The sequence below is a fragment of the Lemur catta genome, chromosome 12 (assembly GCF_020740605.2).
Source record: "Lemur catta isolate mLemCat1 chromosome 12, mLemCat1.pri, whole genome shotgun sequence".
NCBI lineage: Eukaryota > Metazoa > Chordata > Mammalia > Primates > Lemuridae > Lemur > Lemur catta.
In genome coordinates, this window is record NC_059139.1 from 78,227,981 (window position 1) to 78,243,930 (window position 15,950).

General features: G+C 44.1%; 1 protein-coding gene across 3 annotated transcripts in view; it reads right to left on the reverse strand.

The window, feature by feature from the left end:
* Positions 1–15,950, reverse strand: part of MCC (MCC regulator of WNT signaling pathway) — a 331,241-nt gene that overhangs the window by 62,874 nt on the left and 252,417 nt on the right. For all 3 annotated transcript variants that reach the window (XM_045566234.1, XM_045566236.1, XM_045566237.1), the window contains 2 exons: positions 9,858–10,021; positions 7,675–7,881 (listed from right to left, as the gene is read on the reverse strand). In XM_045566234.1, the coding sequence (XP_045422190.1) occupies positions 7,675–7,881; positions 9,858–10,021 (371 nt within the window). The remainder of the gene's footprint in view (positions 1–7,674; positions 7,882–9,857; positions 10,022–15,950) is intronic.

Sequence of the window (15,950 nt, forward strand, 5' to 3'; positions counted from 1 at the left end):
TGCCTTCATTCGCTGTCGTCTTAGAATGCCAGGAAAGTGGGTCTGTGGAACCCTAAGCCATCTGGCATCTGTGTTGCTGTGACAGAGCAACTGCCAACTGCTTGTCTGCGTGGGAGCAGGGGATGGCACGAGGACAGGGTGGAGAGTGGACCACAGGAAAGCAGCCCAAATGGAACAGTGAAACTGCAGCCCATGCTACGGCCACAAGAGAGTAAATTTTGGTAGCAAGAGTTAATAGCAGTGTAGACTTGGGCAAGATTGTTAAAGCTTCTGTGGGCCTCGGTTTTCCCAACTCTAAAAAGGTTATAATAGTAATATAGTAATACCTATCAGGTAGGATTCTGGTGCAGATTAAATAAAATGTGCATAAATCATAGCTCATCACAAGTGCATGCTCAAAATAGGTTCGGTGCTGTTATAATTTAGGCTTTGAGTAAGTGCTGCCTTGTCTTTAGAGGTATCTGATTTTAGTCTGAGGGGTATGTTCAGTCTGAAAATGTTCAAAGCATGTTAATACTATCAATGTCATTAACGGAGCACTAAAAAGAAACCCTACTGAGCTTGCGTTGGTGGGGGCTCCCGGGGTAAGTGGTCCCCCTCGCTGGGCAAGCCGGGGGCTCTGCACCACGCCAGGCTCTGCCTTCCCTCCCCTCTGGCTCAGCTGGCCCTGGCGGATGGACAGGCAGGCAGGGTCTACACAGCAGGCGGCTTCCCAGGCATCACCCCTGCCTCAGTGTGGGCCCCAGGAGGAGCAGGCTGGGCGTGAGTGGAAGGCAGCAGAAAGGCCGAGTGTGGTTCTCTTTCACTCCACCCGCCGAGCGGGAGGTAGAGGATGCCTGGAGAGGCTCTCAGCACACGCCTGTGGGTGACTGAAGGACACTGCCTCTCCCTTCCCTGTCCCCGAGTGCTCACCAGATCATCACGGGACACCCCATTCACTGACTGGATAGCTCACGACAGACCTGGGCATATATCCTTTGAAAGAGCTTCCTGGTGACTCCAACACGCGTAGAGTCACAAGATGGATGAGACAGCCTGTTTCTCTGGTACTCTGATTACGTCCAAGCCTATCTGCTGTCACAGTCAAGGCGAATAAGCCAGCTGCATCAGACACCTCTACTGCTCAAGAAGTATCCATGCGCTTCTCTGTGTTTCTCAGCCCCTTCATGGTCAGGTGAAGCCATCTGCCTAGCTCTGCTCAGTGGGCAACGAGTGGGAGCATTGAACTGCTGTGTTGAGACCTTCCGAGTGAGGCCTTTGGCGGTGGGCGGCCACAGCCTGGGCTCCTGAGTGAACATGTGGGGCACAGATGTGAGCCTGTCCCCACACCTGCACTGGACATATGCTGCAAGCAAGAAATAACGTGCTGGGCCACTGAGATTTGGGGGGTCAACCTGTTACTGCAGAACAACTAGTCTTATCTTGACTAATATGCCAGCCACACGAAAGAGACCCCCATACTGAGACTGGAAGGAGAGCACCGGAGCCGGACCCCACTCCCCTCAGCTCCCTCCCGTGTGGCTAGATGAGGGCTGGGAGGAACAGTGCTGAGTTTCTACAAATCATGAATTTGAACTTAGCTGATATTGGTATCTTCTTCCTCATCCAATAAAGAAATTCCTAAGAAGAAATGGAGTAAGATATGAGCAAAGTTCCATAATGGACAAAAGAGAAGACTACACTTACATATGAATATCCAACCATTAAAACTGAGATACAGATTATTCTCCATAATCCATTCTTTATTTTTTTTTTGCTTCATTTGAAAATTAAAGAAGAGAAGAAGTCATCATATACTTTTACTGCCTAGATTTAGCCCCCATGAATATTTTGGCATATTAATGTCCTATTTCTATGTATATACTTCTGCATATTAAAAATTATACAGCTATATGAATACATTCATTTAAAAAAATAAATTAGAACATTACAGAAAAGTTTAACTACGCTTTGACCTACATGCCTAGCTACAGTGTCCCCCTGTAACATATAACTATTATTATGATCCTGGTTTATACTCTGGTCTATTTTAAATATTTTAAAATACACACATTTGAACATATATTAAATATACATCTATACATACATAAATTCATACTAAAGTACTGTTCTGCAGTCCTGCATTTTCTATGTATAGACCTATGGTCAACAAAAGCATAGCAGAAGCGGGGGGAGAGCCCAGATGGGACCAACAGCCACACGAGGCTGAAAGAGATCTGAAGGGAAAGCAGATGAGTATTTAACCTATGTAAGGTCACAACAGTTTTACTTCTATAAATATCTCCATTGTGACCGATTTTCAGTTAAAAATATCACAGAGATACTGACTTAGCACATAGTGGGAGACAATTTGGACAAAGTGAATGGCTGCTTCAGAGACAGACAATGGGCTGGACACATCAGCATGACATTTATAACATGTCATTCATAATTCATTTATAACCTGTGTAGCCCACATAATTTATTATGTGCAGGAAGCACAGAATAAAGTCCATGGTCTACCTTTTAGGTAATTACTCTAAGCAGGCACTGTGGTTTCATTTGGATTCCCTTTTTCAACTTAAGCACAACCAGTAGTCAACAAGTGCCCTTAGAGAGAAGGTGGGTAAATACTGCAGGTGGATTAGATCTGGTGTTTAGATCCAGAGGAGTATTTAGAAATTGGCTCTGGGGAAGGGGCCTGGAGTCATGTAAGAGGATGCTCTGTCAACAGCCTTAGCTGGTGAGTCCATGGGACAAGTGCCCGACGCGTGGGCTGCACTTGGCTGAGAGGAACAGCACTGGACCCCACCCACCCTGGGCATCTGTTACACGGGAATGACTGGGTGGCCGTAAGGCAGCTCCATCTCACCGGTCACAATCACCAAAATTTTTTCCCCCTTCTATAAACCGGCTTGTTCTGTGGCAGAATCACAAACTTAAAAGTGGCCCAACAGAGGATAGGACAGGAGTTACTTTGAAAAGCTCATGGAGCAAATGGGTCCTCAGAGAGTGACAATATGCAAAGGAAAGTTCTCCCTTCTTACCTGCATCCTTCCTTTCATGCCTCCTTTCCCAGCTTCAGAAAAAGGCTACGTTACAAAGGATTTGGTGCTACCTTCTGGCAAGGAGGATGAGGTAAGAGGGAAGGAAAAGGGCCCTGAAGCGCTGTGGAATTTTACTTGTCATTTTCCTGGCTGTGGCAGCCATTTAAAAACGTGGAGGTTGGAGTCCTTATTTACACTTTAAAAGACTTTAGCCGAACCAGGTGATTCCATTTTATTACATGGGTCCTATGAACATAGAACAATGAAACCTTTCATAGATGTAACATTGTATCTCAGTATCAAGAGAAATTGGTCTGGAAAAGTCAGACACATGCATCTTCTTATCACCGGTGGAAACACGGGCCTTCCCCACTCCCAACCAAAATCTTCAGAGACCAAGTTAGTGTAACTAAAGAGAAGGGTTTTTAAGAGATTTTGAGGCAAAGTGGGGAAGGTGAAAGGGAGGAAACTTCAAATTAGGGTCACTTTTATTTGGTTTAAAACAGTGTGTCTATCAGTCTCTCGGATTTACTGCAGTGATGGCCAAAGTCAGCCCAGAAGCCAGACCCCGGGGATGACACAATCCCAGGGTCATTCGCAGATATGCTGAAAATACCCAGGTAGGGTGTGAAGTACAAGGAAGAAACTGTTACCACCACCTGTGCCATGAATGTGCAGAACTTTCTGAAGAATTTCTTCCAAATCTCAGAGGGAACTTGAGGGGCCAATTTATGTTCAAGTCTGTGATTCAATGGGACACAGATTCACGTGCCTGCGGTCATATCAGGTTTGTTTTGCCAAAGGAATTGGGGAAAGTGTTAACATTTTTGCTACGTGGTGGTTAACCTACACGATTTAGGTAAAAAAATGCAAACAAGATGGAAAAGGTGGTCCCTGCCATCACATGACTGTCCAGTGAGCTCCTAGGCACTCTGTGTGCCCACCAGTCACCACCACCTGTCATACACCTGTGCAGTGACCTGCCTACGTGCTTGTCTCCCCAGCACCCCTGAAGGCAGGGACTGTGTCCTGTTCACCGCCGTAACCCCTCTGCCTGGCACAGGGTGACGAATCACATTTACGAAGTGAATGAACGAATGAAGAACAAAATGCTTCCTTGCTAGAGTAATTGATTCTGCCTTGCCCAAATGAAGCCTGATTCTTTAAGTGTGAGGAAATAAGTGGTTATGCTACAGAGCATATAGAAATAAATGATTACCTCATTGAATAATGAACTGGGACCAGCAAAATTTGTCTGCCTGTTGTTCCTTAGTTACTGCTCCACCAAGTAGCCCAATTTGTTAACTGACTACATTAAAGATCTAATTAAATTAAATCTTGAATAAGGCTCAAAAGACCTATGGAGAGCACTTTGTTTAATTACAGGCAGGGGGCAAGCACCAATCCTATTGATCTGGTCAGTTAAAATTCAATACAATGAATGTGGGTGAAGAAAAAAAAAACGTGGCCACGACTGCTTTTCAGTCAACTTTGATGAACTGTGAATACAGAGCTGCAAAGACGGCGATGGCAAACCAGCTACGCATCCTGTAGTGCCACAGGGATGAAAATGAAACTGTACCTCAGTCACTCCGCAGAGCTACCCTTTGTGAAGAACAAAAGACAATGCCAACCACAAAAGATAGATCCCTCTGCAGGGAACTGAAGTATATTGGGTGGGAGGGTGGCTGGAAGAAGCATTCAAAGTCCAGTGAACTGGCATTCAAAGGCATATAGTAAATTCTTTGAGATCCACAATTGTCTTAAAATAAAAAGAAAGAAATTCAAGTTGTGGGTATGTATGCAAATTCCTGAGGACATTTCTGGTTGAGGAAGAGATACAAGGTCCATAACATTTTATTATTTCGCGGTAACTGTAATGTAAATTATATAAATTTGTATAAAATATTAATTGCATAAACTTAAAAAGTAGTAAATGTGACAAAAAAGGTTTTGACTCCAATGTGCATGTGTACATGTGCCTGCATGTATGTGTGTGCATATATAATTATTCAATGTCCGTGTGAGTTCTTCAAACATCTACAGGTTCTTATGAAAAAAAGATGGTATAGTGCTCAACTTTCCATACCACTCAACAGGGAACTCTGGATTTTACCCCCCATAACGCAACTGCTACTAAATTTTTTGAACATTTACTATTTGCCAGGCATTGTCTACCTACTTTATGAGTATTATCTAATTTTCCTGCATTGGGTACTATTATTGTTCCCACTTCATAGCAGAGTAAACTGAGGCACAGAGAGGTTAGGTAACTTGCCAAACACTCATGGTGACTTGGCAGGCCAAGCTACAACCCCAGGTGGTCTGGCTCCAGAGCCCTGGTACAGAGTGAAGTACCTCCACACTATGCTATTCTTTTTTTTTTTTTTTTTTTTTGAGACAGAGTCTTGCTTTGTTGCCCAGGCTAGAATGAGTGCTGTGGCGTCAGCCTAGCTCACAGCAACCTCAGACTCCTGGGCTTCAGGGATCCTACTGCCTCAGCCTCCGGAGTAGCTGGGACTACAGGCATGCGCCACTATGCCCGGCTAATTTTTTCTATATAGATTTTTAGTTGGCCAGATAATTTCTTTCTATTTTTAGTAGAGACGGGGTCTCTCTCTTGCTCAGGCTGGTCTCGAACTCCTGACCTCGAGCGATCCACCCGCCTCGGCCTCCCAGAGTGCTAGGATTACAGGCGTGAGCCACCGCGCCCAGCCTATTATGCTATTCTTAATACAGATTTCCAGAGTGGGAGAAAACACTGGAAGAAGGGAGGGTGGAGGGCTTTTTATTTTTTGCTAGTCACAATCAAGGGCTGTCTTGTGCTTTAGTAACTCAAATTAGAGGAGAAAATTTATTCTAAACCATAATATGTAATTAAAGTTAAGACCAACAATTCCCCTTACAAAACATGCACCATCAGAATGCACACACTAAGAGCGAGCACATACCTAATTAGGGCATTAGTCACAACAATCAGGGTGTGTAACCAGGAAATTACAGGTGGTGTGGGTTTTAGTGCTAAGTAAATTTCATCAGGTTGCCCAGATAAAGCCTTTCCTGACTGGGGTGATTTACACCTGCTGATGCAAGGCTGGAATGTGGCATCCAATATAGCTGGCTACTGAAAGTACACTTGTGCATGTTAAGACAAATGATGCTCAGATATGAGGGGTAGTAGTACTAGCCTTTTAATTATGACATTCACCATAAGTGAGGAAGAGAGCTGATAACATTCAAAATAATAATTTCTTCCACATTTATACATAATGGCAACTAAGAATACCTGCATGTGGATTAAAAACCAAATGATTTACACGTGATGACCTTGAAGAACAAGTTATTTCCAAGGTATTCTTTAAGGGTAAAAGAAAAAGAGCAATGGTGAAAGATGATGATACCTCCTAGATGTATTTTCTCCTCTTCTAGTTCAACTTTATCTGTGTGCAAAATTACCAGTCAGAGCACAACTAGAAAGCAAGCTTCTAACATTGCCAAGACTGAGAAAGAGAGTAAAGTAGTCTAGCAATTCAAAGTGAAGTTCAGAGGGAACTGTTTCTGATTGAAGAATTCACTGCTTCACTCCCAGTCCAATCACAGACAAAACTCATGGCCAAACAAAGAAGTACTTGTGGGTTCCTGGGAAAAAACTCCATCTTTGGAAAACTGAGTGCTTTTAACAATTCTGCCAAACATTTCTATCCTGAAACATTAGCTCCTTCGGTAATGGATATATGTCTTAATGAAAATGGTTCTCAAACTAGTTCAGGCCCTGGGGTGAATACCAGGAATCACAAACACAGACACATACACGTGTGTACATACAGAAACACACACACATTTACATCTACACATATATACATACACAGATATGATTATTTTCACTTTACTAAGTCTACACTAGAAGAGGTGACATTTCACATTAGATTCAGTATAGAAAAATTATAGCAGGTAGTCTAAAGGTAAAGAAAATTTTATAGAAAAAATTGAAAGGGCAAAATTCTCCATGTATTTTTTCAAATTATAAAAATATTATTAGCTTATCTTAAAGAAGAACATTTTAATTAGGTTTGGGGAAGACATGCATACCCTGGAGAGTGGTTTCAAATTATTGCCTTGATGTAATTTTACCATCTACTCAGATTTAAGATTCCAGAGAAAAGTGTTTTTTTTAAATCTTACCTCTATACCTAAGCACTTTCAAACTACTTTCTTTTTCTTTTCATTTTGGGACACGGTCTCACTCTGTTGCCCTGGCTAGAGTGCAGTGGCCTCACCATAGCTTACTGTAACCTCAAGCTCCTGAGTTCAAGTGATCCTCTTGCCTCAGCCTCCCAAGTAGCTGGGACTATAGGTGTGTGCCACCACCTCTAGCTAATTTTTCCATTTTTTGCAGAGACAGGGTCTTGCTCTTACTCAGGCTGGTCTTGAACTCCTACCCTCAAGCGATTCTCCGCCTCTGCCTCCTCAAGTGCTAGGGTTACAGGTATGAGCCACTGTGCTTGGCCTTCAAACTACTTTCAAGAATGACTTCTTAACAACAAAGAGATGGCAATTCCCAGGACTCCAAGTGCCACAAAATTTTCGGACTGGCCTTGACTCTACATGCCCAGGAAACGTCTGGCCATGTTGGACGTAGTATGCTTACCCTCCTCCGGAGCCGGTCCCGCTCCTCCCGGATGGCGTTCATGGTGGCCTTGGTACGGTTCAGCTCCTCCTCTTTGCTGCACAGCATAGCAGTGAGGCTCTCATTCTCTTCCCTCAGCCCAGCCAGCTCCTTCTCCCACCGAGACCGCTCTTCCGCCAGGTTGGGATACAGGTCCCGGCCAAGCACGCCCTCAATCTCCTCGACTGTCTGCAAGACACAGCCACAAAGGAAAGCCAAGTTAGTTAACCTGGAGAAGGGAAGTGGGAAGAAAACAGACTGGACAGGAACAGGTACCCACAGAGGAGTGGGTTCTAGAGCCACTTCATTGGAAATAGTGACTGTGACTAAGAACACCCCAAAATTATCCTCTCCCCAACTTCAGATGCTCTTGTCACTTTCCTGGGTTATAGTCTGTGTTAACCAGCAATCCCCAGAGTTAAAACACAGTTAGTCCCCCTTGGGGCTGAGTGTATCTACTGTGCTAACTGCCATGTGCACACAAATGTTTATGTCCCTCACTTGAATTCCAGAGATGGTGAAGACACATAATCAGGCAGCAGGCCAATTAGTGATCCTGATAATGCAATGACAAACGTGAGTTTGCAAACTGCATACAAAATCTAACTTGAAGTCTCCTAAATTATAGGCATCCCATGTGCCAGCTCAGCAATCAGCTAGGTCACATCGCCAGTGGCAGCTTTTAGTGCCCCATCAGAATTCAAATGGTGTCAGTGAGGTTCAGTCCCACGACGTGAAAGACAAAAATAAACCTCAGTGACACAGAAAAGAGGAAGCTCATTGTGGAGGTTTCTAAGACAGCAGGGATTTAATTAATTAATAACGCAGCTACAAACTGAAGAGAATTTTAATAGTACTTAGAGGGCTTTAAAAAATTCATTTAAAACACAGTATTAATGAAGACGAAACAAGCATAAAATTAGAAAAAAAGGAAGAACTCATTCTGCTTGCTCTAAAACTGTTCATTCTCATTTACTGTGCTCTGGGCAAGGAAGCACATGCCAACTATTAATGAAACAGGAGGGAGAATTACTGTGTCGCGGTAGAAGGCAGCGAAGGGATGTGATAAGAAACAGGTCTTCAATAATAAAAACATAGGGGTAGGTCACTCTCAGACGCTTACACTAGTTCTCAAATCCTGTTGCCACTTTCCCAAGTTGTGCCTTTGTCTTTCCTTTCAAATCTGAGACTGTTATCCTACTTGGCTCTGCTCCAGACCCCGCTCTGTCCCTTGCTGGTTGGCAGAAGTCCTTGGCCTCCTCCTTCCCTTGCAATGCTGAGGCCAGGGCTAGACCCAAGTTGACATTACAATCCCATATTGGGCCTGGAAGATCACAGAGAAAGGAACACCAGCGACTGCTTCCCCTACCCAAACCACATCAACTATGTATTTGCAGTGGAGATGAATAAAGATGGAAAACCAGCAGTGTTATAAACATGAATCATGGTTTAACTTTGACACACTGCAGCTCTTTTGTGAAATCCAGGATTCCCACTGATAGAAACAAGCCTAGATTTTCTTTGCTCAGGCTCCTCCAAGAATTTTCAGTTTGAATTGCTATGCCTAGCTGACTAAGCTCTGCTGAAGTGATATAAAGATACCACATCAACAGGACTTGACTTTCCCGTTGTTCACGGCGAGTTTGTGCAGATGCGGTGAATCCCTCTCACCTGGTCCTCCTTCAGTGAAGCATGCAAAGGTGTAGCTGAGACCCAGCTCCCGTGGGCTGGGGATAGATGACTCAGTCAGGCCTTGAACCTTCCACCTTGTTAGCATCATGAATTGATGACTCCTGAAATAGTATTCTAGAGGCCTTACAGCTTTAAGAAAACTTCCAAGTTAAACTTACAACTTCAGAGTGTTACATAACAAATCACACTAAAATCATGTGGTTCAATACTAGTCGTCTAATGGTTTCTGAGTAAATTGTCCTTTTTGCTACAAAGCCAGTGAACTTGACTGCTGATATAATGACTTTTTCTAAAGTAATTCAGCCCAACAAAAATTTATAGGGCCCTTGCTGCTACCTTGTGGCCCAATCTACAGTACGGCTTTCATAGAAACATTCATCCCTAACATGTATTTGAGAAAACCACACTTGAGGAGGATTGGACCATTTCCCTCGTATAATCTCACAGAGCCACACAGAGGTGAGGGAGTCTACCTTAATGGCCAAGTCGCAGTGCTCGCTGGCCGTGGTGAGCTGCTCGATGTGCCTGTCCACTTCGGCCACCGAGAGGCTGCAGCTGCTCTTCTTCCTGTCACAGAGGACATTCTCCAGCCCCGTCAGCACCCGCTGCAGCTCTGAGTCCAGGTCACTGCAGTTGTCTGGGAGAGAATGAAGACAAAATGCATTAAGCAGGACAATGAATGCTCTCTGCTTCGCTTACCGCGAGGGACGGACTCGGGTGAAATGCAGCCTGACATTTCAAAGTCCAGCACCACCCCGCCTAATCTCACAGCGCTGCCTCTGAGGCTCGGGGCCAGCGCAAAGCTCCTCATTAAGGGGTTTCAGACCATGGCCATTTTCCAGATAGCTGAGCTCCCCTGAATTCTCTTGTCTTTCAGTCCAAGGCAGCCACATCTTAAGTTTCTTTAGTAAGAACAACCAAGTGCCCCAGAAGGGGCTGTTGGCACTTCCAAAATCTTCCTATCAACCTTTCTGCTCAGCCATTCAAACAGCACTAACTACAGAAAGATTTTCTGCTAAGAAGATCCCATCACTTTACTAAACAAACAACAAAAAGCCTCAGAATGAGCAGAGATGCTAGGCATTTTGAAAAATAGAAACCGTGTAAGACAGTCTTTGCCCTCAACAAGCTTGAAATCAGGACTTTTCTCTCCAATATAACCAATCAGTACGCTCCACCTGTGCAATTTAACCCATATTCTTCCATCAGCGAAAAAAATAACAAATTGTTCTCACAGATTTCATATTGTTCTTCATGTACATGTCTTGTAACCAATTCTAATAATTTGATTTGGACTTAAAAATCTGAGTTACTTTTTTTTTTCTGTTGCCCAGGCTAGAATGCAGTGGCATCATCATAGCTCACAGCAACCTCAAACTCCTGGACTCAAGTGATCCTTCTGCCTCAGCCTCCCGAGTAGCTGGGACTACAGGTACGTGCCACCACACCTGGCTAATTTTTAATTTCTTTTATAGAGACGGGGTCCACTATGTTGCCCAGGCTGGTCTCAAACTCCTGGCCTCAGGTGATCCTCCCACATTGGACTCCCAGAGTGCTGGGACTACAGGTGTGAGCCACTATGCCTGGCTGTGGATTACTTTTTAAATGCTGGACATCCTGGGCCTGGTCAGGGAAGGAAAAGTAATTATAATTATAATGTGAGCTAGATATATCTTGGAAGATAACTTTTTTTGGGAAAAAAAAATCCACTTAAAGTCACATGCAAATTTCTTAACTTGCTATTTTGGATCTTGTTGATGTCACCAAGCCATTCAATTATTGTAGTGAGACAGATGTGGACTATATATAATCTCTCAAAGTACATCCTTCCGCTATATCCAGCCTGATTCCTGCATGAAAGTTGCTCAGTGTCTTCAGTTTCCCTTCTCTCCTCCTCCCTTCTCACCACAGGTTCCACACGGTAAAATGGTCAACTGCTTTTGGTTCTTAACTTTGGAAGACGTCAAGAAAACTCTTAGCACTAAAGGAACAGGATTTCTCAGAACATTTTAGTCAACCTCATCTGGCTGCCTATTATAAGTTACCTAAATCTAGAGAGAATATCAGCCTGAGGCTTTCACTCCAGGCAATGCACACAATTATTCCACCTACTTCTCGAACCTGTTCCTCCCGATCTCTCCCATCTGCATGGCACCACTTCCACCCAGTTACTGAGGTCAACTCTGAGGCAACCTCTTGTACCTGACATTCTAAATTCAATCCATCTTATAACCACAACCTTTAAAACTCATCCCCAAACTGACCTCTTCTTGCTATCTCCACTGACACCACCCTGGTCCAAGCCACCATCGTTTCTCCACTGGACCACTGTACCTCCAACCCCACTCACCACACTGTCGCCAAAGCAAGCCGTTGAAAGATACAGATCTGATCATGTTACTTTCTTGGCCCAGATTGTCTGATGGCCCCTCCATCGTCATTCAACAGAAATCCAAACTCCTTACCAAAGTCTGTAAAACTCTGCATGATCGAGATTGACGTGCCTACACCACGTCACACCATGGAATTCGCTGGGGAGCTCTTATAATGCCAGTGTCCAGGCCCCACCCCAGGCCAATTAAATCACAATCTCTGGGGGTGGAGCTTGGACACTGGAAAACTTTTAAGCTCCTCAGGTAATTCCAACGTGCAGTCAGGGTGAGAGCCACTGACCTGGACCTCGCCTCATCCGTCCATCCCCCTCGTTCACTGCGCTCTGTTCACGCTCCCGGCCTTCTCTCTATCCCTGAACATGCCAAACTCCTGTCTGCCCTGCCCAGCGGTTCCTTCTCCTTTGCTGTTTCCTCTGCCGAGACCGACTCCCACCCAAATCTCCATGTATCATTCAGCTCTTAACTCAAATGCCACCTCCTCACGAAGCTCTTCCCTACCTAGCTTGGGGTTCCACCTCCTCCTCTGCCCAGTCCTTATCCCATTATCCTACTTTCTTCATGGCAATTTTCACTATCTGATCTGACGTATGTGTTTGTTACCTCTTCCCTACTAAAGTAAGCTCTATGAAAGAAGGGACTTTGATCTTCCTCACTACTGTATCTCCAACATGGAATAGTGGGGGTGATCAAGTATTGTTTTTTAAATGAGCAAATACAAACACACTGGTATTTATTTAGGAGACAGCAAGACTAGACACACAGACTGTCAGCAGCAGCATGTTTTACACTGACCTTATGCTTATTTCCTCGCTATGGACCACGCCCTGAGCTGGTAAGAACTGGGGACACCCGTCACTGCAGAAGACCCTCTGGAGAGGGAGGGCAGGTACACAGCACCAGCTTGAGGCACAGGGACCCCAGTGAGGAGCGGCACTCCCCAGCGACCACACTAACCAGTCTCTGAAAGATCATTTATCCTCCGGTGCAGGTTTCCCAGTCCCTGAGCTGCAGTGAACACACATTCCTGGGAGGGGAAGAAAGAGGCCTCCACTGGGCCATCCCATGCTGCTTCTCCCAGCGCGGGTCTACCTGACGGAATAATCACATGGGACATGTCTGCTGAGGGGCTCTCACAGCAGGGCTGGAAGGGTGGCAACCAGGCTGCTTCCTGAGGATGCTGAGTTACAGGAGCAGGAGCCAGTAAGGATCTGACCTGTGTTTCTTTTTCATTCTTTAATCCAACAGATGCTGAGCCCTGGGCCCAGGCTAGAAGCAGAGTACGAAGATGAATAAGAGACTGACCTCAACTGTGAGAGGCACGAAGCCACAGTCCCTTCTCTCAGCTGCCTGCCCCTATCCTGGGCAAAGTATCCATAGAGAACATGGTGCAAGTACAGGGCAGAGAGTCAGGAGGCCATGAGGAAGGCATTTAAATTAACATACATACTATAAAGAGCTAGTGAGCATCGTCCTTTAAACCGAGGAGGGCTATAAAGCTTTCTTTGGTTATAGGAAGCTGAATGTGTAAGAGTACAGGTGGGGTGATGAACCCCACATACTCCAGTATGTTCCAGAAAGCTCTGCATTGTGGCTTCACACAAACCATCAATGGGTGGAACTGTCTTTCAGAGTCTGTGGCATATTCTTCCAAACATATACTTAGAATAAATTCCAAACTCCCTCCTTTGGCCTGCAATGGCCTGCACTATCTGGCCCCTGCTAGAGACTGGACCTTCAACACTGAAGGCTGGGGTAGTCGGAGTCTCTACAAAAGACAGGAGGTATAAGGTTAAGGGACCAGAGGAAATGTGATAAGCTAGCATGAGGAACCAAGTATTCTGGTACAAAAGGTGTCACAGTGAGGTGGCATTCACAGGAGCTTAGGATCATGAGACAGGATAACATCCCTGTGGTTTGATCAGTACTCCTGACTGTTTAGAAAGGGCTTTCACACACACATCACAGTCCATGCCACAGGCAGGCAGGTAAGCCTTGCTCCACAGAGGAGGTATCTGAGGCTTGGAGATGTTCGGTTACTCACCCCAGGCTGCATGGTGGGTGGGCAGCAGAGCTGAAACCACAACATTGGACTTCTGTACTCAGGGCTATTTTCACCACACCATCCAACCCAGAAAAAGGCTGAGTTTATAAGCACAGGCCAGCTTACCCAAGCACACGAGTACCTATCCACAGCCATCGTTTCCCAAAAGAGCCAACAAAGGGACAGAAATTATAATTGAGGGATATTAACTCTGAGTAGATTCTGAAAAGGTAAGGATGTCTATTATAATTTCTACAACCACCAAAAAAAAAAAAAACCTACTAAGAGGAATAGTTAAAAGCCAATAAATAAAATGAAATTCTAAAAAAAAAAAATCCAGTTCACGCAAAAGAAGGGAGAAGGGAAAAATAGAATTAAAAAAATCAGAAGGGACTATTAGAAAACAAATAGGAAGTTGGAACCCACATCAACCACATCATTAAGTACATTAAATGTTAATGGACTAAATACTCCCCAAAAAGAAGATATTGTCAGAATGGATTTAAAAAAATCCACAAAACAATTAGGATGACTATCATTAAACAACAATAAAACCCCAAATCCAGAAAATAACACAAGTATTGGCAATGCTGTAGAGAAACTGAAACATTTGTGCATTGCTGTTGGGAATGTAAAATGGTTTAATCATCATGGGAAACAGTTTGGTATTCTTGAAAAAGTTAAACATAGAATTACCATATGATCCAGGAATCTACTTCTAGGTATACACCTAAAACATATGAAAGCAGGGACTCCCATAGACACCTGTACATCAGAGTTCATGGAAGCATTAGTCACAACAGCCAAAGAGTGGAAGCAACCCAGTGTCCACTGACAATGAATAAATAAAATGTGCCATATACATATGATGGAATATCATTCAGCCTTAAAAAAGAATGAAATTCTGTTACATGCTACAACATGGATAAACCTTGAAAATATTACGCTGACTAAAAAAAGCCAGACACAAAAGGACAATTATTGTCTATTTCCACTTTTATGAAGTATCTAGATTAGGCAAAGGCATAGAGACAGAAAGTAGAATAGAGGTCACCTGGCAGGGCCAGAGGAGAGAATGCGGAGTTATTGTTTAACAAGTAGAGTTTCTGTTGGGGAGGATGGAAAAGTTCTGGAAATGGATGGTGGTGATGGTCACATAACTGTGTGAATGTACTTAATGAACTGAACACTTACAAATGGTTACCATAGTAAATTTTGTTATTTTATGTATATGTTACCATAATAAAAGTAATACAGTAAATGTATTTCAGTGAGTAAAATGGGAAGATAAAAGCAAACAGGCATATAAGAAATGGAAAACAATAACCTTCAAGAATGGCAGTACATTCATAAAGGATTTAGGGTACCGTAGCTTAATTTAAAAAATACTTTTTGTTGGTGGGAGAACTTGAGGAAGAAGAAAGTAGAGACATGAGAAATCTCAAGAATGCGTGGGAGTAACCGGCTCTTTAAATCTTGGCCTGCAGCAGTGAGTGGGACTCCTTGCAGGGCAGCCCTGAGGCAGGCCTGCTTCCTTCCTCTCAGGCTATGAAGGGGATCAGCCCTGTTCTATGTCCAAGAGACAGAGAGGAGGCCCTTGGTGTCAAATACACATTTCTCTAACTGGGTATATTTGTATTGTGCCTCTTTCCAAAGAAAAATTTGATGTAGCTTATCTCAAACAGCCACAAATAAGGGGGAAACACAGTGGCTGGGACCAGGGAACGGCTGCAGAAGCAAATGCAGGCTGACACAGCTGCTGGGGCTGACACTTCCAATTAGCCCTGAGCTTCCTGGCAGCCAAAGCAAAAATGAATTATCTCCTGTCAGAAAGGAGGAGGCCTTCCAGTTTCACAAGAGAAGACAATGTGTTTTTGGTAACAGATGCTGAAAGAATTTAGGTACACGGTACTTCACACGTGGCATGAAGCTATGTGACTGCCAGTCTCCTCAGCTGGATTTACACATATGCAGACTTCATATGGTTTCTTCTTATACTAATCTTACTTTAATCTTGTATTAAAATAAAGCTGTAGGCTATTAGGAAGGCACAGAGCAAAGGAAATTCTGGGAAGGGCTAAGCTCACATACCCTTGGCATTCCGCCTTCTCAGTTATCTGATTTGCTGTAAG